The sequence below is a fragment of the Mastomys coucha genome, unplaced genomic scaffold, assembly GCF_008632895.1.
Source record: "Mastomys coucha isolate ucsf_1 unplaced genomic scaffold, UCSF_Mcou_1 pScaffold15, whole genome shotgun sequence".
NCBI lineage: Eukaryota > Metazoa > Chordata > Mammalia > Rodentia > Muridae > Mastomys > Mastomys coucha.
The window spans coordinates 49,633,964-49,660,488 of record NW_022196897.1 but is presented as its reverse complement, the minus strand read 5'-3'; the positions used below and the strand labels follow the sequence as shown (position 1 = coordinate 49,660,488).

At 36.4% G+C, this 26,525-nt stretch overlaps 1 protein-coding gene across 8 annotated transcripts in view; it reads left to right on the top strand.

Moving 5' to 3' along the window:
• The window catches only part of Kcnh7 (potassium voltage-gated channel subfamily H member 7), a 467,665-nt gene that overhangs the window by 424,398 nt on the left and 16,742 nt on the right, over window positions 1-26,525 (top strand). For all 8 annotated transcript variants that reach the window (XM_031370434.1, XM_031370432.1, XM_031370433.1 and 5 more), the window contains 2 exons: window positions 11,821-12,084; window positions 17,941-18,109. In XM_031370434.1, the coding sequence (XP_031226294.1) occupies window positions 11,821-12,084; window positions 17,941-18,109 (433 nt within the window). The remainder of the gene's footprint in view (window positions 1-11,820; window positions 12,085-17,940; window positions 18,110-26,525) is intronic.

Genomic DNA, 26,525 nt, shown 5'->3' with positions numbered 1-26,525 from the left:
CAACTGATTCACCTTCCCATGTAAAATTTACTCTATTTTTGTTTCTTCTGCATATTGGGCCACTGAGGAGACTTTTTCCTAAATCCAATTACATTTACATCACCCATATATCAAAATTCCTCTAAGAACTTCCCTTTATGTATATTCATTGTTGCTATTAAGTTAAATTTTTAGATTTTTTTTGAGAGTTTCATACATGGGTACTATATTTACAACATTTTCCCTCCTCCCTCTTCCCACTCCAACTCTTCCCATGCCCCTACTCCTTCTCAAATTTGTCATTTCTTTATTGCTATTACATATAGACATAAATAAGATATATGTACAGATATAGTTAATAGATGATAGATGGATGGGTAGGTGAATGGATAGACAGATGGGTTGATAATAGATAGATAGATAGATAGATAGATAGATAGATAGATAGATAGATAGATAGACAGACAGACAGATAGACAGACAATCTGCAAAGTCCAGTTAGTGTGGTTGTATGTAAATGTATTTAAGACTGAAAATTTTGGAGGGAGTAATATATAAAGGGCTCATCCCTGAAAAGAACAGATTCTCCTGGTCTGTGTATTGTTCATAAAGTTGGCTTATACATTCTTCTTTGATTCTTTTATTGCATATTATCACCCTCTTACTATTCCAATGAGCTCCTCTACTTTGCCACTCAGTTAATCAACTCATAAGCTTTTTTTTTAGTTGTAGTTATTCAAAATATGACTTCTCAGTGTTGTCTACCTGTAAATTGTAAACTTCATAAAAGTGTCATATTCTGGTTCTCAGAAACTCGGATGCTTGGCATATGTACAATATTATCTATTGAAATTATGAATGAGCCAGGCAGATTGATACATGTCCAGGACCCTAGTACTCAGGAGCTGAAGCAAGAGGATTGTAGGTTTTAGAGCAGATTAAGCCATTGGAAGAAGGAGAAGAAGTCCAAATTGAATACCATATGTAAACTTTTTCTTACTCCTTTTTGTCTTTTTATTTCAAGTTCTCTTCTTAGCTCTATTTCCTTGGAATATTTTCCCTAAGGAATATCATCTACTAGGATGATATCCATTTTAAGTGAATTAAACTCTCTCTTTTTAATTTTAATTATTTTATTTATTTACATTCCAGTCATTTCCCCTCTCCCAATTTTCCCACCCACAGTTCCTGATCCCATTCTTCCCCCTCCTTGCCTCCAAGATGGTGCTCCACACCCAGGGCACCCAACTTCAGTCCAATGCTTGGGTGTAAGTATCTGTGTCTATCTTAGACAGCTGCTGGTAGGGTGTCTCAGTGGACAGCCATGCTAGGCTCCTGTCTGCAAGCACATCATAGCATCAGTCACAGTGTCAGGCCTCAGTGCCCCCTTTTCATGAGACAGATCGCAAGTCAGGCCAGTTATTGGATCCCCTTTCCTTCAGTCTCTTCTCCTCTACCTGACCCTGTTTTCCTTTTCCCCTCCCTCTCCCCTCTTCCAACAAGGTCCCTTCCTCCCTCCCTCTGCCTACCTTGATTATTTTCTTCCCCTTCTAAGTGGGATTAAAACAGCCTTACTTGGGCCTTTCTGCTTGCTATACTTCTTACTGTCTGTGGGTTGTATCCTAGGTATTCTGTACTTTTTGGCTAATATACACTAATTAGTGAGCACATACCATGCAGGTCCTTTGGGGTCTGAGTTACCTCACTCAGGATATTTTCTAGTTCCATTCATTTGCCTGCAAAATTCATGATGTCATCATTTTTTAATAGTTGAACAGTAAGTATGCTATTGTGTAAATGAACCACATTTTCTTTATCCATTCTTCAGTTGAGAGACGTCTGAGTTGATTCCAGCTTCTGGATATTACAAATAAGGCTACTATGAACATGGTGAAGCATGTGTTCTTGTAGTATGCTGGGACATTTTTTGGTTATATGCCACTGAGTGGTATAGCTGGATCTTCAGGTAGAACTATTTCCAAACTTCTGAGGAACTGCCAGATTGATTTCCAGAGTGGTTGTACCAGTTTGCAATCCCACCAGCAATGGAGAAAGTGTTCCTCTTTCTCCACATCCTTGCCAGCATGTGCTACCACTTGAGTTTTTGATCTTAGACATTTTGTTTGGTGTGAGGTAGAATCTCATGGTCATTTTGATTTGATGATTAAGGACTTTGAATGTTTCGTTAAGTGCTTTTCAGCCATTTGAGATTCTTCTGTTGTGAATTCTCTGTTTAGCTCTGTATACCGTTTTTAAACTGGGTTATTTAGTTTTTAGAGCTTAACTTCTTGATTTCTTTATATAATTTGAATATTAGCCCTCTATCAGGTGTAAGGTTAAAAGATGGAAAAATCTCCCATGCTCATGGATAGGAAGGAATAACATAGTGAAAATAGCCATCTTACCAAAACCAATCTACAGATTCAATGCAATCCCCATCAAAATTTCAACATAATTCTTCACAAACATGGAAAGAACAATTCTCAACTTCATATGAAAAAAGCCCAGGATAGACAATATAACAATTCTCAACAAGTCAGGGGAATTATCATCCCTGACTTCCATCTGTACTACAAAAAAATAGTGATAAAACCACATGGTAATAGTACAAAGACAGACAGGTTGATACTAGAATAGAACTGAAGACCAAGAAGTAAACCCACACAGTTATGGAAACTTGATCTTTGACAAAGAAACCAAAAACATACATCAGAAAAAAGAAAGCATCTTCAATTAATGTTGCTCATCTAAGTGGTATTCTGTATGTAGAAAAATGAAAACAGATCCATATTTACCATCTTGCACAAAGCTCAAGTCCAAGTGGATCAACATAAAACCAGATACATTAAGTCTAATAGAAGAGAAAGCGGGAAAGAGCCTCAAAACCATTGGCACAGGGGAAATTTGCTGAACAGAACACCTATGGCTCAGGTTCTAAGATCAATAATTGATAAATGGGACCTCATGAAACTGAAAGGCTTATGTAAGGCAAAAGACACTGTCAATAGGACAAATTGGCATCCTACAAGTTGGGGGGAAAATCTTCACTAACTCTACTCTCTTTTGTGTACATTGTTTCTGTGCTCTTGCATAGGTTACTCATTGAAAGAGAATTTTCATCCCTTTTCTAAAACATTCAAACTCTCAAAAACACAAGTATACATTCATAGCTCACAGTCAGACCAGACTATTTTTCACTTCCTAAAATTATAGTTCGTGATAGATTTAACATGAGAATTTCTTAATCACTTTAAATGCAAAAGGATTTTATTATGAATTTCCAAGGTACATTCCACATATGAAATTGTCAAAGCCTGTCCTGTGCTTGTATTATTGGCATAACTGTATTTTTTTCCTCTACCAAACTCTAGATACCTTCAGCAAAAGACAAAGCCAAAAATCATCTGATGAGTGTCATTTGTCTTGGATCAATAGTTGAAACATTTAACCAAGTGCATAAAGTATTCATAAATAGGCAAATTATTTTCTGCAATGACCTTCTGTATTCTATTGGTGACTTTTTTCTAAAACAGCACCACTGATGCAAAGCTGCTTCTCCATAGACTTAATCTAAATCCCTCACTCTGGTGTTAATCTCTTGGCTTTATCTCAGTGGAAATGAGGAACAGCCTGGTGATGTAGGCTGTGTAGTATTGTTTCCAATAGGGTTGAAGATTTATTAAATCCACTTTCAATCTTGCTCACTTTCCCCATTCTCGAAGCAAATAATCTCACCTTTTTATCTTCTGATAAGCCCTGAAATCATGTCCCAATTCACAGTGTTCACGCACCCAGACATTTCTATTGACGTTTAAAACATTCTCTTTAATCGCAGCCTTAGTCTTTGAGATCTATTATATATATAAACTGTAGATGGCAAGAGATTTGCCTTCCTGTATCATTCTGAAGTTTCCTAGCAAGCCAGTGTGTTAGCATGAGTTGGACGATGAGAAACAAGACCTTCACAAGCCTTTTTAAGTCTTCAGGATTCTAGGCTGCTACTGGCAAGTGCAAATTTTGCTGAAAGCAATTTAGTCCCTGTCACCCTAATCTAACACTCTTTAGTTGACCTTTCATGCCACAGTTTGTGAAACAAAATTATCTTCTAGAAAACATACATATACATACATGCATACATATATACTTACATACACACATGGGGGGAGGAGGTGTCATTATACAAGAATAGAGAATGTCCAAAGAATTCCCTAAAACTGAATGACCTTGAGATATATAAAGTAAAAGCTTCCCAGGGAATGTAACAATGAGTTTAGTGTTAGCTTACTGACAAATCCTTGAAGGCAGAATTGAAAGAGCATTGATGTTTTATGAAAATGACTGGCAGAGACACCGTGGACAAGAAGAGCCTGAAGTCAGGAAACAGGCAGACAGAGAAAAGTCCTGTATAGCCTCTCACTGCTGACTCAACAAGACCCTGGAAGTTCTTGGGATTCAACCCTTAAGCATGTCCACCTTGAAATGCAAATAGAACATATTTAAAGAAATGGTCAGAACATCTGCCACGTTGATTTAAGCATAATGAATTTGTTGATGCAGGTGGTTTGTCTTCATGAGATTCATATTTTTCTAAGGAAATAAAATCACTTTCCAACAGGAAACAGCTGTCACAGAAAATTTGAAATGGGGTTGGGAGTAATTCCTTTTTTAACTTCTGGTAACCACGTATCTAGGATCTCTTATGTGACTAAGGTCAGCAAAAGTAGAGATGCTAAGAAGTCCCAATATGGAAGTAGATTCTTCTTGCTACATAAAGCAAAGAAGAAATGATGGCTCTGCAATGTATTCTGTTGCCATGGAAATTGAAATGGCTGGACAAAATTAACTAATGACAGGAACAATGAAAAAACTCACTTCTACTTAAGTGGTCTAAAAAGTTAGACTACACTTATCCCCAAGTGTGATAAAGTGATGAATTGTGTCTTAGAAATACTCTTAAAATGTTATGAGGTCAACAATTTTGAATAAAATACACTCGAGATTAGCAGAGTGGAATGTAGATTGACACAGAAAAGGTGTTATGGATAGGATATTATAAAATATGTAGTTGCATTCACACAAACATGTGTGTCTATATACACCAATGAGGCATACACAATCAAATATTTGGAGTATACGCTCCAACTCTTTCTGTAGATAGAATGCACAAAAGTAGTCACTAACAAATGATTGCAGTACCAATGACCATTAATAACCAGCAGTGGCAGCAATATTACGGATAGAAGTCAATCAACATCTTACTTACACAACAGTCAGTGAACATCTGATATATACTGAATGCTCTTCGTTATTTTACTTAAATCAATTTTCTTTTAGTTTTAAAACATTTGTCTCCACTTAGAACATGTTTCACTAAGTAACAAAGAGATGGATAAAACATTCTAAATTACAGCCACTATTTATTCATCTATGCTTTTTGATTTCTATTACATCCTTTTTATAGGATAGGAGTGAAAAAAGATTTCTACTTAATTCTGCAGAACTTAGTTCTCCATTTTTGTAGCAAATTGTGAGCAGAAAAAAAAAAGATAATTTAGAAAAGGGGACTCTAATTGGTTTTACTAGTAGTAAACTGCTGATGTAAAACAAAACAACCACCATGATATACTGTACCTGCTGAAACTGAATTTCTAGGAAAATGAACTGCAGAGCCAATTTCATCTAAAGACTGGGTTACCTTGAATCATTATCAAAGGAAGAAGAAACAAAAAATGTGAGCCTCCCAAAGACAGATCTAGCATGTTTGTATCTGCTCAAGTTCATGGTCAAAATCAGAAGTAACTACCTTGACTTCCGCTCATCCTTTATGGACATGTTTTCCTACCTCCTTTCCCAAGACTGTAAGAAAAACAATACAGTAAATAACTAGCTTCAATTATAACTAACCTCAGTTAAGTTCTGTCTGGCCGGGCAGTGGTAACACATGCACTTGGGAGGCAGAGGCAGGTGGATTTCTGAGTTCAAGGCCAGCCTGGTCTACAGAGTGAGTTCCAGGACAGCCAGGGCTATACAGAGAAACCCTGTCTTGAAAAAAAAAGTTCTGTCTGAAAAATGTGTGGGATCAGAAAGAAAATAAGCACTGTTAGACAAATAGAAGTTCTCCCAGAATTCCAAACTTGGTGTTTCTAAAAGAGAACTATGTGTACCACCTTGTCATAAATACCTAGTCAGCTCCCAGGACTACAAGACACAGGACTCCAATATTGCTGCAGTCACAGTAAAGTTTATTATCAATAACAAACTGCCAAAAATAAAATATGGGAAACAGTAAATAAATATGGAACAATACAAGAGAAAAATAAAGTGTTAAAAGGTGTATCTATGACAACCAATGTGTAGAAATCATTGAAAGTATGCTTATCATTCCCGTCCTGTGGGCCTACTTGCTCCTACCTATTGTAATCCTAAGAGTAGGAAACAGAGACTGGCATTTTAAATTAAAAACTTAGTGTTCCAGGAAACACTATTTAAGAATCTTAAAATCATTGCAACTCTTATTTCTAGTAGTAACTGTAGGTGTTTTCATTTTATATGTTTAGTGATTCCATATTATAAGCTATAAGCCACTAAATTTTAAAAGTATTTTTCTAAAATAATATAACATCAATGAAAGCAACTGAAGGAGTTAATGTGAACATGTTATTAAACTTATTTTTTGAGCAAGACAAGCCATAAATCTAAAATTAAAAGAATCAACTGTTTAAATAAGTAGACTAAATAATTTGATGTCTGGGTTCTGAATTATCTTTCTCAAAAATAAATGATTTCCAGTCAGGGTAATATATGCATATAAGCCCCAAATTGGGAAGGAGAAGTAGGGAAGGAGAAGTAGGGTAAGTTATTCAAGATATTCTAACTAGTGGGTTTGAGGCCAAACTGGCTATATCAGTCTCAGTTAATTTCATATATATATGTAATATATATATATATATATATATATATATATATATATATATATATATTACACAAACCCCTTCAACTTTCCTGCTGACCTGTGCAAATCTTGTCTACTGGACCTGGGATATGAGGATCTGAGAGGATGCATCAGAACACAGTCTAGTCCTATACATGATCCTACTGCAGTTTATACATTGTACTTGTTTTATAGGAATGTAACAAAGAAAGCAATGATCAGAGTAAAGCTGTTTGAGTTCAAAGAAACATGTAAATGAATGTCAATAAGTACATACTATTAACAGAACTTTCTCAGGACAGACAACTTCAACATAATATCTGGACACGTAATATAGCTCATATCTGGGAACGCACAAAAAAAAAAAACAGAAGGCCAGATCCAGATTCAGGGTGTATTACGGATAGCATTCATCATAATCTTTCACCAGACTAGCTTCTAAATTATCTTCTGACATCTAACAAGAAACAATATGTACTATAAATTAAATGTAAATGTTTGTCACAGGAGGCATGAAATCATGTCTAAGAACAATCTAGGCAACAAAAACACACTTGAGGTAAAAGACCCTTTGCCTTTTTCCCTGGAGCCTCTTTCACAGTTCCCTCAAGGCATTATTCACCATGACTCATTCTTTTGACCATGCTCCAATACCCCCCCTTAAGAAATAATTACCAAATTTTTATTACCCATTATGTTCATGAAACCTTTCTTTTTAAAATCTTTGGAAACATGGTTAAACAGCAAAAGCTGCATACCAACTGTAATATATAATGAGACATTTGAATATCCATGCACACACAGGCACACACACACACACATACACACACACACACACAGGGAGATTGAGGGAGAACTGATTTCCATGACCAAGGTTTTCAGTATAACCATAATTCTTTCCTCCATGTGGAAAGAACATTTAAGATCGTCTCCTGCAAGTGATAAGCACCCTACACATCAAGCGTCCCTATCTTGCTTTACTACAGAGCTTTAGAACTTATTTGTCCTAAATAAAAGTGTATCCTTAGACAACTCCTCAAATGCTTGAGACCGTTTAATCTTGTATTTGTACGGAAACCTACATTAGGGTCCCCTTCCAAGCCTCTGAAGCTACAGAGGGCCTTAGATACTTGAAGACAAGAAATTTATTCCTGCCTCTAACTTCCTAATGAAATGTTTTCCAAACTAACTGGCTGGCGACTACTCAGATTACCTCCAAACTGTCACCAGTGGGAGCCGTAAAACCCAAAGGCCTAGGGAGCCCATTAAATGTCTCTCTTTGACCATGAGTTATGGCTCCCTATTGGGTCTGACTAACACAGGTTGGAATTAATCTGAAAGGAAGAACTTTTAAAAGACAGAGGGAGTTTAAATATTTATTCCCAGACTTTTTACCACGGAGGCTATTTCTATTAGCATTTGTAAAACATCCACTTTATCAACAAGGTTAATTCCATGAACTTGAATTAATTCCGAAGCTACAGAGAAACCTATTGAGGAAAGCCATGTATGTCATATGCCCTGTGACATAAGGAAGAAGTAAGATGTCTTGTCAGCTCATGGAAATAGGAGAAAAAAAAACAAAGATTTATAGTCATCTGATTCAGAAAGCAAGTTTGAAACTTAAACAGAAAATAAAATTTCTTCCTTGTAAATGATGGTAACAGGTGATTATGTTATCTCATATCTAGAAAAGGGAAAATATAAAATTTCCTCAGATCTGTTTCAGAATGTAATTTCTATATCTACAATATTTGCCTGGAATGCCTACACAGAATATGAAGAAAAGGAGGAAGAAAAGTTTTGTATGATACTGTCTAAAGGATATCAAATAATTCAGTTTCTCTACAAAAAGACAGAAATGGGACAAACCATCAAAATCTAGTACTAGACAGCTAATAACAGTGCATTTCAACAGCTCAATCACATGAATTACACCTGCCAGAATCCAGACTAAACATGACAGTTTCTATTTTCAGCCTACAAGTGGATTGTCATTTCCATTTCTATATTGTATCCTAGAAAATGAACTTTTAATTTAGCTAGTATTAAACAGAAAAGCTTGTTTGGGGGAGGTCTTCCCAATGCAGCTATTCACACAGACAGCCATAATCTAGTGAAATACAGAAACATTCAAGAACGTCAACCTTTTTCTATTTGTTTCATTATTCATTTACCTGCACTTCTTGCTAAGAGTATTTCTGTGATAAAATACTGAGCCATTTTGTAGAGGAAGAAGCTTAATTGACTTAAACTTAGAGTCTATTATCGAGGTATGGAGAGGCAGAAAGAGGATAAGGTAGGAATTCAGAGCAGGCACCTGAAGCAGAGACTATAGAAAAACACTGCTTATTGGCTTGCTTGTACCCCTTTTTTATACAACCCAGAACGACCTGCTCAGGAGCAGAATCACTCACAGTGGACAGGCTCCTCCTGCATCAATCATTAAGGCAGAAAATAAATTCCCCACAGGCCATTCTAAGGAAGACAGTTCCTTAGCTGAGGTTCCCCCTTCTTAGATGGCTCCAGTTTTTGTAAAGCTGACAAAAAAAAAACCCCAAAAAACTAATGAGTGCAAGTATATATGAAATAACTGTCTGTATATATATATATATATATACATATATATGTATATATGTATATATACATATATATATATATATATATATGGAATAATTGGCATATTTAGACTATTGGACTAAATATTAGTAATTCTTTACTCACCCAGTCTGTGTACCTCTCCTAAGTTTAGACCAGCTTGTTTTTAACTCATTCATGTTAACTATTATGTCGTGTCTAAGCAACTGATATCGAACCATGAGTTAGAAAGTTAAGGTCGGGCCTTTATAAATGGTGAGATGGAACATTCCCATGTGTAGCCAGTATGTATGCATACCAAGTGTGTGTCAGAAGAAGGTGTGAGACCTGTAGAGTTTCAGATAGTTTTTAGACGTGATGTAAATGCTTAGAGAAATCAAACCTGGGTCCTTTTAAAAATCAACAAATGCTCATAACTGTTGAAACTTCTCACCAACCTCCATGTGTAGAGCATTAAAAATTAACCGAGAACTACAAAGACAATGTGACCATGTAGACTACTCTTCTGTGGTACACACTGTTCACAGTGACTCACACTTGGATGTGTGAGGCACATGAATGGATGGCTTCATTTAACTTGGATTCTTCTTAGGGAAAACTCCATGACTTAGTGACAAAGAATGTCAATATCAAGAAGGTGGGAAGCATGCCTTCATATAAATTCCACTTGCTCTGACTATTAAATGCAAAAATTTTAGTTGGGAGTTGGAAGCTCATACTCTGAAAATTTAGAATAGTAAAAACGTAGAAAAGTTAAGCTTTTATTCTCTTCTCAGACTTTCTAAGTTTGGTGGCTGATGTTTTTTGAGTGATAGACTCAAGAAGGGGAGAATGAATGTTCCCTTTTTTTTTTCCCCTGATGGCTCTGAAAGAGACAAGGACTTTTCCATTTACTGTCTGAATATTCACAATTAGATTGATGATTGAGTAGGAACATATAAATCCCAGAGTAGTAATCATTGTTACATGGCTTGACAGCCAGAGGGTCTACAGTGCTCACAACAATGACAGAGGTGCTGAACAAGTGTGATACACAGAGAAAATACATTACGTCCTCTGCGTTTGCTAGACTTCAACTGACAGACAATATACTCCTTTCAAATGAAGCTTATTTTTAAATACTGTCCATTTTTACCTTGGGCTGCTTTCTGGCATTTAATATGTTTAAACTATAAGTTTTCTTTTTCTTTCCTTTTTTTTTTTAAAGGAAAAAGCATCTTTGTTTCATTTCTTTGCCATATGGGAATTTTGAAAAGCAGTTGGAAGTTTCTCTGAGGTGGCCTTAAGTCTGTTCATTTGGCCTTCTATAAATAACAAAATGAGCACAACCAGGCACAGAGTAGATGGGGACACTGTTTAAAAAAATTTCTCTAGAAAATGATATACCTCTTAGAGTTCTGTTGGTTGGTTATTAGCAGGAACCAGATGGAGAATTACACTCACTCCCCAGGACACTAATAGAAACAAGTTCTGAGATTTGTTTCTGAGTTTTTCTTGCTGAAATATGTTCTAACACAACCTTCAGGGCTGGAATTATCTTGACATGTCTCTATGAAGCAGTCACTATGCATCAGTGGCCTTAATGTAATTAGGTAAAACCCTACCTCAATTACTGTATTTAAGCTTTATATTCTTTCCAATGAGCTACACCACCAAGCTCCCTGGAATGTCAAGGCCATTTCCTGAGCTAAGGTTGAAATTTAGCCTGCCAGACTTTACTGAAGTAACTTCCAGCTTTGACCTTTACAATGTGTGAATGATTGTCACAGATGATAGGGAATAAAGGTTAAAAAAAAATAACAAGCTGTATAATGGTGATATTTTAGAATTAGGACACATGCTCCCTAGTCTCTTCATTTTCCTCAAGAGATAGATAATAAGCCTGATTCTAAGACTAAAAATTATAATATATAACTTTATTTTTTGTTTTGTTTTGTTTTTTCGAGACAGGGTTTTTCCGGATAGCCCTGGCTGTCCTGGAACTCACTCTGTAGACCAGGCTGGCCTCGAACTCAGAAATCCACCTACCTCTGCCTCCCAAGTGCTGGGATTAAAGGCGTGCGCCACCACCGCCCAGCAATAATATATAACTTTATATCATTTCTCTAGTACATAAACTCATTCTTGCTTGTCTTCTTTAAAATTTGAAACCAGTTATTTACTTTGTGAAGATAATCTAATAACTTGAATTTAGAAGTCTCCACATGACATTTTTCCATAGGTAAAAGGTAGTTTACTTATAGCCATTTAGTGTAATGTGCACAAAGTCCCACATTTGGTTTTTTACTATGAAAATAACATTTCTTTGATAGATTTTAGCAAAGAAAACAGTGCAAATGATGCTGACGACTCTACTGATACAATAAGACGTTATCAGAGTTCCAAGAAGCACTTCGAAGAGAAGAAAAGCAGGTCGTCATCGTTCATCTCCTCCATCGACGATGAGCAAAAGCCACTCTTCCTGGGAACAGTAGATTCTACCCCTAGGATGGTGAAGGCAGGCAGACTCCATGGTGAAGAAGCAATGCCACCCTCAGGAAGAATTCACACAGATAAAAGGAGTCACTCCTGCAGAGGTACAAGCTCCACTGGGCTCTCCTCATTGTGGGATGAGAAAGGGTTCAAAAACTATGAACTGTGCAAGCTCAGGTTCTTCTAACCCTTTCTATTCGTGAATGCGCAAGCTCAGGTTCTTCTAACCCTTTCTATTCGTGAATGCGCAAGCTCAGTTTCTTCTAACCCTTTCTATTCATGAATGCACAAGCTCAGTTTCTTCTAACCCTTTCTATTCGTGAATGCGCAAGCTCAGGTTCTTCTAACCCTTTCTATTCATGAAATGCTCTAAAAATCTTGTCTAATGTGTTTGCATAATTTTACAACATTGTTCCCCAAAAATTTTAGTTTAGAAAATTTTTATTTGTTTTGTTTGGGTTTTTTGGTCTGTTGGTTGGTTAGTTGCTTGGTTTTTGTTGGTGTTTGGTTTGGTTTGGTTTTTGTTTATTTTTTTGTTGTTGGGTTTTTGTTGTTGGTTTTCTTTTATAAATTTTATAAGTTATTATTATTATTATTATTATTGTTATTATTATTATTATTATTTCGATTTTTAGATTTTGGTTTTTTGGGGGTTCTTTGCGGGGGAGGGCGTGTGAGGGGTTTTTGTGACTGACCAGACTTAGTATAAGACTAAACATAATGCTGTGCTTATTGAAGCCATTTGGTTACGGAAAGAGAGGATCAGAGGCTATTTGCTAACAGTTAGCAAGTCATGTGCTTTGGTTGATTGGTCTAGTTTTGGTTTTTCAAGACAGGATTTCTCTGTGTAACCCTAACTGTCCTGGAACTCACTTTGTAAACCAAGCTGGCCTTGAACTCCTGAAGATCTGCTTACCTCTACCTCCCAAGTGCTGAGATTAAAGTTTGTGGGCCATCACCACTTGGCAAAATGTAAGATTTGCATATGCACCTCTGCATCAATTTCTTAACTTCAGCCAAATAATATTATAATATGAAAGCTCCATCCAATTATAACATGTTGTAAATCAAACAGAATTGCATTTTACTGTGAATTACAAGGAAGAAGAGTACCTCAAAATAAAATATAGTCTTGCAAACATTCTTATTCCACATCTCTTATGAAAAGAATAACCAAATATACAAGATTTGTTGTAGAAAATACATAAAAGCTGAGCAATATGCTTGATTTTTCGATTTTATGTAAAAGTTAGAAAACAAGAACACTTTAAAATGCTACATGGAAGAACAATCAATGTACCAGATTGATACTATTTGATCTATATATCTATATATCTACATCTCTATATCTATACATCTAGCCAGATAATTCTATTTAAGTGAACCTAGAGATGTGGGTCAGACTGCCTGGAATCTAAAAACAACTTTGCCACCCTTTTATGACTTTGAGTAAATTATTTGACCAACCCCAGGACCCATGTTATGCATTTTCAAGAAAAATGTCATTTAACCAACTGATTGTGATTATTAAGCAATATAATCTATATCTAAATTTTTCTAGGTTCAAATCTTGAGCTCTATTTAAAATTTTCTACTAGGTCTTATTCTCCAACTCCTTACTTATTTACTTACTTATTTAATTTACATGTGAAATTAAGTGGGCATCTCATAGGGCTGGAGAGATGGCTTAGTGTTTAAGAGTATTTGCTTCTCTTGCAAGGGAGCTGGACTTGGTTCCTAGCTCCCACATCCATCTAGGGCTACACAAATGGATGTAACTCTAGTTCCAGGGGTCCAATATCCTCTTCTTGCTTCTTTATGCACATGGTACACATACAAACCAGCATCAAACACATATATACTTATAAAGATATATATATATATACATATATATATACATATATATTTATATCTTTATATATATATATATATATATATATATATATTTAAAGATGGTGTCACAAAACATCAAAAGATTATAACAAAAATGAAAACCAGGATGTTTTTCTTGAGAGGATAGAAAAATACATCACTGAGAAGGTACCTACTATGTATCACCATCATTTCACAGTCCAACAATGAAATGTTGAGGAGTACAAGATGGCTAGATTCCCAAAGTCCCTTGCCCTATCATGTCACCTCAGCTTGTCATGACTTCACATGGCAATATATGCAAATGTCCTCTAGACAACCTAAAATCTTGATGAAGTGCATGGAAATAGTACCTCATTCATCACAGTGGAAGAATAGAATATTAGATGTGATTATCAAATATCCATTTTAGTTATTTATGAAAATGGATTCTGGGTACTGCTAAAAATAGAAACAGGTTGCATCCTGGAAGTCAACATTCTCAAGAACTGACTGAACAATATCTACTATGTGCAAAATAATTTGAGGATGATTTTTGTAAAACCGTGTTTTCTTCTTAAATATTAGACTTTCAAGTGAGAAGTCATTAAAGATATTTTTGAGATTTTGACTTTATAATGATTCTCCCTGGCAGTGAATTCAATGAATGCCCTTCATTTTATAATCTCACTTTTTCCAACTTTTAATTAACTCTTCCTTATGCCCAACAAATTATATTTTCAAATGATTTTAGCATCTCCAAACATCCATGTTTTCAAAAATGTATAAAATAATCCACATTTGTCATGAATAATTGTCTTGATAATGCATTGCTAAATATGCATGTCTATTGACAAAGGAAATTGATGACATAAAGCTCCAGTCAAAATGACATACATTTAACATAACTAGTCATTATAATTAACCAATGACAAATTTAAAACCTTGATTCATGCAAAGATCATTCCTCAGTAAGAGCCAAAGTACATGATAATGAACTCCAATATAAGTATAATTTGAACTACTGGACCCTAACTGTTTAGATTAATTATCAATAGGCAATTTCACTCTCTTGTATTCTGGTACTTGCCATCCCAAAGAAGAATTCATTTAAGCAAAACTTAAAAGAAAAAAATTAACATGACTTTGGCCTTCCTAATGCTGAGGTCAAATGTAGACTCTGGTGAAATTGTGAACCCTGAAAATCAAGGTTTACCCTCTGTTCATCCATTTGCAGAAATGTGTCTTGCAACTATAGCAACATTTTCCAAGGCAACCAAGTGCAGATACTGTCTGAGCTATTTTTAGAAGGTGTCTACAAGGATGCTCATTTGATTAGGACAGCTAACCAGGGTTTCCCTCTTTGAACTCTTTATTTTTCGTTCTACCATTAAAACAAGTTGATCATATATCTCTAAATTTCAATTAAAAATTAAATTATAGTTAAAGAAGCTTCAGTCTCATAGTACGCATTTTATTCATTTCTGCTAAGATAATCCTTTTTTTTTCCTAAGGGTCAAAGAAAAATGCTATCCTCCATAATTTATCACATGTGATTCACCAGTGGCATTTAAAAATCAATGTGTTACATGATTGTAAAATGAAGGAGCTGTTAAGCAGAGGCAGAAATTCAATGCTGTTTCTGGCACAAAGCTCATGAGAATGTTACAGAGCTTTTCAATACTATCAATTCTCACTCTCTCTAAAGAAGTGTTCCTATATGAAATCGATATTAGCAAACAAGCTGGGACTATCCACGGCATCACCAGGTTCCAAGCTGGCACTATCCCTGGCATCACCAGGCTCCTTGTGCATGTTCTACCTACTGGTTTAACATCACCAACACAGAGTAGAAAATTTAGTTTACTAAGACACTATGTTGTGCCTTTGCACAACATTGTAAATTGGTCCAAATGTCTGTAAATAACAAATCACAAGTCTCTGAAAATCTGCAATTTCACTTGTTTATTCACATTTCTCCCTGTCCAATAAAATGTAAAAATAAGCCACACACTATCACTGTAAAGAAACACCAAACACCAAGATCCTGCAGGCTAAAGATGCCATAATCAGGAGCCTTCTCTGGATGTCACAGGGAAGTCTCTGAGGTCTGTTACCCATTTCTGCAAAGCGTGGAACCTGGCCTTGGTTTTCCCATGCTGTCTTTGGTTATGTTCATTTCTTCCTTATAGCCTCCCCTGTTGAGATAGAAATAAAAAGCTCATCATTAGAAACATTTTTCTGTATTCAATGATAAAAGATAGGGAGAGAAAACCCATGGAAAATAACAGATTTTTTTGTCATCTGCTTAGAAAAGGGGTGTGCAGAGCATCATCCCCCGTGTGCTTTCAGAAAAGCCATGGAAAGGAAGTCCCACTGCTCCGTTCCCTATTTCTAGAATCATAGCTAATCCTGCCCAAATTTAGTTACTTTCCATGCAGTCTGTTTTAAAGCGCTGAGGCTGTAAATTCCCTATCTTTATGTAATAACTTTCTTTGCCATTTAATCATAGCTACTTGTCAAGGCTTTCTTTCAAAATGTCTATCAAAACCCAATCACATTCTATAACCAAAAGCTACTTCCATGGAAAAGCAAAGATCTACTTGAGATATCTTGTTCCTGCCCCCAGCCCTCCCATGAAGAATTAGCTCTTTTTTATCTCTGAGATAACCTCCCAGATCCAGTTGACTTTCTTTATTCATTTTGTAGAAGAAAGTGGATTTAGAGCACTAAAAGTCTTGACAAAAATGAAGAAGAAAATAGTGTATGTTCACTTCTAAATACCAGTAGCAGGAAAATGTAGAGTTTTATGAGAAATGATTCAAAAATGAATCAACAAATAAAAAATGATCGCAATCCTTCTCTATTACATTGTCAAAGTCACACAGAACCTGGATCTTCAGTTCCTTCATACTTAGTAGAGTCTAAAACTGAACACCTGGCATACCAGATGAGTGGAATTGAACATATAAAGTAGGCTATTTTAAAGTATATTAACATAAAAATATTAATAAAAGACTCAAAAGAAGAAAACTCTAGAAAGCAATGTAACATGTTTAATATAGTGTAAGAGCACCTTTAAGGAACTTGAAAGCACAGAATAGCAGCAGACCTTTAAGACTTCTCATCTCTGAGAGAAAGTGACTCCTTGGCTCAACACCAGGCTGTGTTGGCCTAAGAAAACAGCCTGAGGCATAGAACCTTCACAGGGCCAAGGTCTTCTCACATTGATGACGGGCTTGGCCATCCTCTGTTATATGCATGCTGATGGAGCCATGAGTCCTACCATGTGTACTCTTTGGTTGGAGTTTTAGTCCCTGGGAGCTCTGAGGGTACTAGTTAGTTCATATTGTTGTTCGACCTAAGGGTCTACAAACCCTTCAGCTCCTTGGGTCCTTTCTCTAGCTCCTTCATTGGGGACCCTGTACTCAGTCCAGGGTCAGTAAGCAGGAGGGGGTGGGATGGTGAGCAGGGAGAGGGGGGAGGGAACAGGAGATTGTTTTAGTTTTTGTTTATTTTATTTTTTTTTCTTATTTTATTTTTTTTTTTTTTTTTTTGTGGAGGGGAACCTGGGAAAGGAGATATTGTAAATAAGAAAACATCTAATAAAAATTTATTTTATGAAAAAAAAAACAACAAACTTAAAAAAGAAAAAGAAAACAAAAACACCCTGAAGGCCCACGCTTCCCTCTAAACCTTTACACTGAGTGACAATATGTGAAAATTAACTCAAGGGTAGAGGTCTTAACAGTCTTATGTTTTAGGTAGAGTGTTGCAAACAAAACTTGCTATTTTCTCCCAAAAAGTGAAAAACTACAGTTATCTGGGTCAATTTGAGTTTGTTTGTCATGTCTTCTCAACACTAACAAAAAAATAAAAATGAAAAATGACAGGTGATAAAATTTGAATCTTATGAAAACAGATAAGGGAGATAAGACTGGCTCTTAAGATTCTTCTACTGATTGGAAATGGAGATTGTCGTGTCTTTGAAATCTTCTGGTTCTTTCTGTCTTGGATTACGCCTTGAGATCCTTCCAGTCTGCCTTGCAGGTGTCTTTGTATTACTAAGGAGCTTCCAAAGAGGCTGACATGTCTACTCTTTCCCACAGACATCACTGATACACACAGCTGGGAAAGAGAGCAAGCCCGGGCTCAACCTGAAGAATGTAGTCCCTCAGGACTTCATAGAGCTGCCTGGGGCATCTCTGAGACTGAAAGCGACCTCACCTATGGGGAAGTGGAGCAAAGGTTAGATTTACTTCAAGAGCAACTAAACAGGTAAATCAGTGGTGGAAGGAAAAGAGAAATTTATTTATGTACACTTTAACGAGTATCAAAAAGACGGATTTCTCATTAACTTTTCAAAAATGTAAATATTTTTTAAACTTCACCAGTAAAATCCAAGACTCACTTATCCCCTTTTCCTTTTATCTAGACAATATAATATGAGGAACAGTTTTGGTTTGGGGAAAGAAGCAACACTTTATTCAAGTCTGTATTAGCTCTTTAAAGTTAAATTAGTCAAAACCATCTAGAAGAGACAAGCAAGCCTCTGGAATCTGAACCTAATTGATCTACATAGCAAGTTCCAAACAAGCCAAGGCTATGTAAGGAGACCTTGCCTGCAAAGAAACTATTAGAAAACTAACACCCTGATGGCTGCCCTGAGTGTGCTTGGAAATTTGTTTTATGCAATGTTGACCTTCAGTTGCACCATAAAGTAAAATATCTTAAAGGCCACAGCAGATTTATAAAAGAGAGGCAGAAGCTCATTTCCTGCAAGCTTGATCAAAAGGCATGCTGCCTGAGCCCTCATTAGAAAACGTTCCCCTCTCTGACACACCATTCTTCCCTATCTAGAGTGTGGACACAAGGACCAGAGGACCCATAGACAAAAACTCAACTTCCATATAAATGGCATCTGCTTGCCCTGTCGCAGAAATACAAGGCCTAGAATACCATGCTATAGCCATTACTCTTCAGTTAGCCTCTTCAACAGTCACAGGATTCAGTAGGCTTTTCTGGACAAAGCACAAGAGGATCCTCAATAAGAATACATCAAGTGTAATTAGAAGTTGGCTTAATTTGGGGATTAAAGTTACCAGCCCAGGGCTGCCAGGATAGTAAGTTAATCTCTTTCATAACTGCTCATCTTCCTTGTTATATCACATTTCCATCCAAACTTTCACACATCATGTTATTACCTAATTACTGTGTGTGTGTGTGTGTGTGTGTGTGTGTGTGTGTGTGTATCTATACTATCTCCAAATTACTCCTCTATACTCAAAATATCTGAATTTCTGTCCACATAACATAGATGATTTGTTTATAGAATGGCCTGGATATAGCATGCCCACAACCTAGGATTATATGTTGAACTTGATTCCCCAGCAAATGATCCTGTTTCAGAGATTTATGACCTTTGAGCTGGAGGAAGGAAATCACTGCAGGCAGCCATGAAATTTTATAGCCCAACACACATCCTGATCTAGCTTTGCTTCCTAGTATACCCATATGTAAACAAGCAGTTTCATTCTACTGCTGTCACAACTGAGAGCCATTCTTAAGCCATGCCGACTGTGGTGGTTTAAATAGGAATGGCCCTCATAGGCTCATGCGCTTGAATGTCTGGTCCATAGGGAGTAGTACCATTAAGAGGTATGGCCTTGTTGGAGCTAGTGTGTCACTGTGAGGGTAGGCTTTGAGTCTTAAATGCTCAAGCTACACCCAGTGTAGCACACAGTCTGCTACACTGCCTATGGATCAAGATGTAGAATTCTCAATTCCTTCTCCAGTGCCATGTCTACCTGCAGGCTACCATATTTCTTGCATAATGATAATGGACTCTGAACTGTAAGCCAGCTCCAGTTAAATATTTTCCTTTATAAGAATTGCTGTGGTTGTAGAGTCTCTTCACAGCAATAAAATCCCAACTAAGACACCTTCCTTTCCATGACAGATTGCAACCTCAAACTCTGAGCCCATATAAACCTCCAGTTCCTCAAGGTACTTCTTGTCAAATATTAGATCACAGCCATGAGAAAGTAGCTAATATAATTTACTTATTTTCTGTGCTTAATTATACTTATTCAGTTTATGCTGGTAATGGCAAGAGATATTGCTCTTCTCATAAAGAGAGTAAGTAAATGTAAGAGGCAGCAGTGATTTTATTAGCACAATACCAACATAGTGTACAGAATTTGTTAGCCTGGGTCAATCATCCTTAACTTGCTGCTTGCAACCCCATAGAGGTAATATATCAGATATCCTGCATATCATATATATACATTACATTTTATAATAGCAAAATTACAGTTATGAAGAACAATGAAACAATTTTATGGTTGGGGATCACGACAACGTGAGGTGTTATTAATTGTATTAAAGGTGATTTAACTGTATTAAAGGGTTACAGCATTAGGAATGTTGAGAACCACTGCTAAAGAACCACTGCTAAACCTTAACTATGTTCACTAAACTATTTATAGGCTGCCTGGATGAAGTCTTTAAACATTCTTAGAGTCACGTTTTTTCATACCTATCAACCACATTGTTTCTCTTTTACAGTCATATCCCAATATCCACAAAAGATTGGTTCCAGGATATCACTTAGGGACCAAAACCATGTGTGCTCAACTTTTTATATAAAATAACACCATTTGCATGTAACTTACACAGAATCCTCCTGAATACTTTAAATCAGCTGTACATTACCATAAATCATAATACAATGTAAACGTTATGTCTGGAATTGTTAGGTTGCATTGTTTAATGAATAGTATCAAGAAACCATTTCAACACATCTATTACATGTACAAATTCTCCTAATGCAGAACTTAAAAGTAAAGTCCATTTGAACATGAAGACCACACATGATGTATAAAAATAGAATGTGTGTGTAGCTAGGTAGCGTTTACGACATTTTACTTTATCTGTTTTCCTGGCATTCTCTTGCTTCACATAAATGTCTAGGTTTGCACCAGTCTTTAAGACTAAAAACAAAATTATTGTGTCAGTTTTTGCCATCTAGTCATTAATACCAAAAATGTTTATAAGATACATAAAATTGTTTTTTAAAAAAATTGTTTTCTATGTGTCCTGGAACTGAAAGTAAAAACCCTTAAGTATATATGGCAAGAACACATTTGAGTTTAACCACCTTTTAGTAACAATATTCATTGTTTTCTTATATCAGCACATATTACATATTTTTTCCACTGATAAAAATAGAACTAAATATCCTTTGACATGCTCCCAGCGCCTACAAGTGCTTTCTAAGCATGTTTTGGATTGTTACCACAATTAGTAGTTCTTCTTGACTAATTTTTCAATTATCTCTGCTATCTTCAACCAATGTTTTATGTCATAAGTCAGCTTAGCCAGTTTTAAAGTTCAAAACATGATGTTTTTATTCAACTCCACCTTCAATAGCTTCTCTTTCCCAATTTCTTCTACAAAGTAAAACATATAGGAAACAAAACTGAAAAGTCTAAAATACACTCTACTCTCTTCTGAGAGTACAATGTACACTGGTTGACATTTATTCAAATCCAGATCTGTGAATTCTTATATTGTTGTCCATTTCAAATATAAATATTAAATCTAAAACTTAATCAATAAGCGGCCTTTCTTGCAACCTCTTTTTTTTTTCCCAGTTTTAATGGCCAATTAAGTTGCATGTAAGCCTAAAGGTTTACATAAGTGTGCTTATATATATATATATGGTGTGCCCAGAAGTATACGTGGTTGGGGAAATTACAAACACATGATCCCAAAGCAGAGCTTCTCAAGCTTTTCACATGCATTCATTTCACTGGATAAGAAGTGCAGATTATAAGACAGTAGGTCTGGAGGTTGCAGAGTCCAGCAGGCTGCTAGCGATATTCAATGCTGCTAGACTAAGGACCACAGATAAGATGACCTAAGAATGTAAAAGTTGTTGACAATGGCTTTTCCAGTGCCGGACACACAAAGCAATGTGTTTGTCTGTCACTGTTACAGCTTATTATCTATGTCCTTCACTTTCTTACTTTAGTGTTTGTATGGTGTGTGCATGTGCACATATGTGGGTTATGCTCATGTATATATGTGTGCATGTGTGGAGGTCAAAACTGACACTGGATGTCCGTCTTGTTTATTTTCTAACTCAAGATTCACTTGAAGTGTCTCCGCTGAACTCAGAGTTTGTCAGCTGGTTACCATAGCAATCCAGATTTCTCTCTGGATCTCCCTTCTCTGCCTCCTGAAAGCTGGAATTAGAGATGGTATAGCCATATACCATCTAGCTTTTCATGTGGGTTCTGGTAATCCAAACTCTAGTCCTCACACATGTCCTGCCAATAATGAGATCACGTTCAATTATTATTCATCATTGTGTTGTCACCTCTCCTTTCCACCTTATGTCATATCTGATTGATAATAGATCTTTGAGTAAAACTATGTTTTTCCACAACTTTATCAATATGGCAAGAAAATCTAAAACTGAGTTATTTCGTATTTTAAAAATAAAGGAAAAATGGAACTTGTTTACCTCCCTATAATTCTAAGTACTTTAGTCTCAGAAGACTCTATTCTATCTTATCAAATTGACCTCACCATAGCTGATATGCCCTACTCAAGTATCAATTACCTAATTCATTTTTTATATTTTTTTTTTTGGTGTTTTCAAGACAGGGTTTCTCTGTATAGCCCTGGCTGTCCTGGAACTCACTCTGTAGACCAGGCTGGCCTCGAACTCAGAAATCCGCCTGCCTCTGCCTCCCAAGTGCTGGGATTAAAAGCGTGCACCACCACTGCCCAGCTCCTAATTCATTTTTTAAAATCTTGAAAAACATATATATATATATATATATATATATATATATATATATATATATATATATATGTACTTAGGTTTTTAGGAACATATGTATATGCATAATATATGATACAGATATGTAGTGTTAACAATAATATAAGAAAGGAAACTGAAATAGTCAGCTGCATCAAGTTTCACAAAGGCCACTATAAGGTACAGTGTTCATAGGATACTGTGGTCTGGGCCTTCAAGTTAGGGAACTGTCCAGTCTGTGACAAATAATGTTAGAAGAGCAATTTCAAAGGAGAGAAGTTTTGCATTGGCTCCCAATTTCAGATGTAATCTTCTGTGATTTGTTGGGCTGTGGTGAGGAAAAACATAATGTCAGGAAAACATGGTAGGCACAGACAGCTACTTGTCTGAAGGTACCCATGGAACACAGAGAATAATAGAAAAGAGCCTGAGACACAGTGCAAGGATACAAGCTCCAGAATGCACTTCCTCCAACTTGATTCAAACTATGAAGGTTTCAATTGCTTCTGAGTAGCATCATCAAATCACAAACCTACCAATGGATTAATGTACTAGTTAAATCACTCTTCCATGACTGGATTAACCTGCCTAGATTTAATCCTTCAGCATATGAGCCTTCTGGAAATACAATTTATATCTAAACCATAAAAGAAAATAAATGTGGTAAACTCTTGACATAATACTTTGGAACTGATGGGCAAAGAGAGGTGAGACTCCTATAGAAAGACTTGATAACATCTGGTTAGAGATCTGTTCAGATGAGTTGATTTGTAGATAATTCTGTGCCCATAAACCTAGCTCTCAGTTATTTTTCTTAGGCAACAAGCAGCCAAGCTGTTAAAGACAGTCTGTAGTCTTATCTAAATAGAATTAACCCAAATGGTCTCCAGGCTCACTCCACATCAGGCATTTTACCTGACATGATGGTCTCATGTGGGTGAGTCCCTATCACAGCAGCAGGCTGCCATTATCAGGCATATGGCTGCTGAAGACCTACCTTCCTGTGAACGTGACTTCAATAGACATTATTTCAATAGAATCTATTATAAGAAGATAGATTCTTTTCTATTAAAAGAAGATTCTTTTTCTGTCAGACACTGCTGCTGTTTAACAAAAGCTGTTCAGGACATAGAAATATCATCATCTTGAATCCAACTTGTCAATAAAACTTTTATTCCAGAATTCACAGCTAAGTCATTTTACATTCATGGTGTATCTTGGCAACGGTAATGAAGAGCATCCTGTAATCCACCTACTATTTAGATATTGTCATTGATAGGATAAATTTGTAGAAATACTCATGAAGATGTTTGAATTTAGTACTTCAGGGCTAGGGGGAAGAGAAATTGTTATGGGGCACTCACCAAAGACTCATTCAAACACAGTGCATAGCCAATTGAAAGACTTTATTCTAGCCTGCTGGGACTACACCCAAGTGTTTGGGGGACCTAGGTGTGGTCCAGAACACAGGTTTTTAAAAAATCAGACACTATGACCAGGCTTCTTGCTCAGCAGCCACAGGGAGCTTTGCAAAAGCAAGCAGTTTAACAGAAGTCAAGGCAAGTTAGCTAGTACATCCTGACCTTTCATTCCTAGAATAGAGTTGAGTAAATTTCCATGGGATTTTCCATCAAAGAGATCAAATTCTAGTTAAAGTAGAAATGGCCTCAGCAAGAATACTACATGGAGGAAGCTTTGCACTCTCTTGCTCTGTCACAATTCTGAATGACATAAACGAGAGAAGAATTTTTGGTGCTGATAAAATGTGAGTTGAATCATAAAGCATAAAATGAAAATTTGATCCATAACAGTCAAATAATCTTCTTTGTTCTATTTAACTTATACCACAATTACATAGGACATTTGGGCATCAACTAATTTTTCCATTTTTTTTCCATTTTCAGTGTACAGCAGTGACATTTATATGACGGAATCAGATATATTTTCTAAGCCATTAGTATGAAAAATACCAACACATTCTCCAGTTATATTATCAATGAAAAAAATCTATAAGAATATATTATAATTTGAAAAGAATGATTCTTATTGTTAATGTTAATATGAAAAGGCAAAAAGAACCTTGCATCTGGCACACCTGTAAACCCATTAGTTCCAGACACTTGAGGAGAAGTAAGTGTAGGCTAGACTGGCCTCCCTGCACAGAAAGATATTATCTCAAAATTAAAGTGAAAAATTATATATAGCTTCTCTAATGTTTTCCAGACTTTTATTCTTTTTAAAACCAAAGCTAATTTCCAAAAGGATGTGTACTTAATTAAGAAAATAGTTCTAAATTTTATTGTTCTCTCTCTCTTGATTCAGTGCTAAATCACAAGCACAAATATAATACTTCAAAGAAATTCCATAAAAATATACATGGTCCAAATTTTGTTCTTACATTCACAAAATCCCTTATCTTCAGCTGACTATACAGGGGACTCAAACTGTATGTGAAGGTTTCAGCACCAGATGCATGTGAGGAGGTTCAGTAAAGTAACTGCTGACATGAACACTCTATGGTATCTTTTAATTTTTTGAGACACAAAACAGCCGGAAGCACCTGGAAGAGTCCAGAGTATCATATTGGCTAGGGGGTATGGGGGAAGAGTGGGAGACGGCATATACAGAAAGCATAGTGAGAGTACTAAGAGGAGCAGAGAGAGGATACCAGGAGCAAGGTGAGAATACCAGGATGCTGAAGTAGTGAACACTGTTGGGTTAGATACAGGATGAGTATTTGGAGGAAGGAACACCCAAGAGCCAGAGGGAGTTTTGGGTAGAGAAAGAGCTGAGATAGACCAGAAGGCTAGCATGCACTTTGATATATATACCAAGCAAGGAGAAACTGAGGGAACCTGGAAGCCACCTTGGTAAGCTGATAAGTACCAGAGGTTCTGTTAATTATCTCTATGTCCCTTTTTTTCTTTTTTTTTTTTCCATTTTTATTAGATATTTCATTATATTTCAAATGTTATCCCCTTTCCTCATTTCCCCTCTGAAAACCCTCATCCCATCCTGAGGGTACTAGTGAGTCCATATTGTTGTTCCTCCTGTGGGGCTACCAACCCTTCAGCTCCTTGGGTCTTCTCTCTAGCTTCTCCATTGGGGACCCTGTACTCAGTCCAATGGTTGACTGCAAGCCTTCACCTCTGTATTTGTCAGGCACTGATAGAGCCTCTCAGGAGACAGCTATTAACAGGCTTCTGTCAGCAAGTACTTGTTGGCATTCACAGTAGTGTCTGGGTTTGGTGACTGTACATGGTATGAATTCCCAAGTGGGGCAGTCTTTGGATGGTCATTCTTTCAGTCTCTGCTCCACATTTTGTCTTTGTAACTCCTTCCATGGGTATTTTGCTCCCCCTTCTAAGAAGGACTGAAGTATTCATACTTTGGTCTTCTTTCTTCTGAGTTTCATGTGGTTTGTGAATTGAATCTTGGGTATTCCCAGCTTCTGGGCTGGGCAAGCTGTACTACAGAGCAATTGTGATTTTTAAAAAAAAAAAGACCTGCATGGTATTGGTACAGTGATAGGCAGAAAGATCAATGGAATAGAACTGAAGACACCTATGATCACTTGATCTTTGACAAAGGAGCTAAAACCATCCAGTGGAAAAAAGATAACATTTACAACAAATGGTGCTGGCTCAACTGGCAGTTAGCAAGTAGAAGAATGCAAATCAATCCTTTCTTATCTCCTTGTACAAAACTCAAGTCCAAGTGGATCAAGGACCTCCACATAAAACCAGATACACTGAAACTTATAGAAAAGAAAGTGGGGAAGAGCCTGTACAGAGCCTGTACAGAGCTAAACAAAGAATTCTCAATTGAGGAACTCCGAATGGCTGAGAAGCACCTAAAGAAATG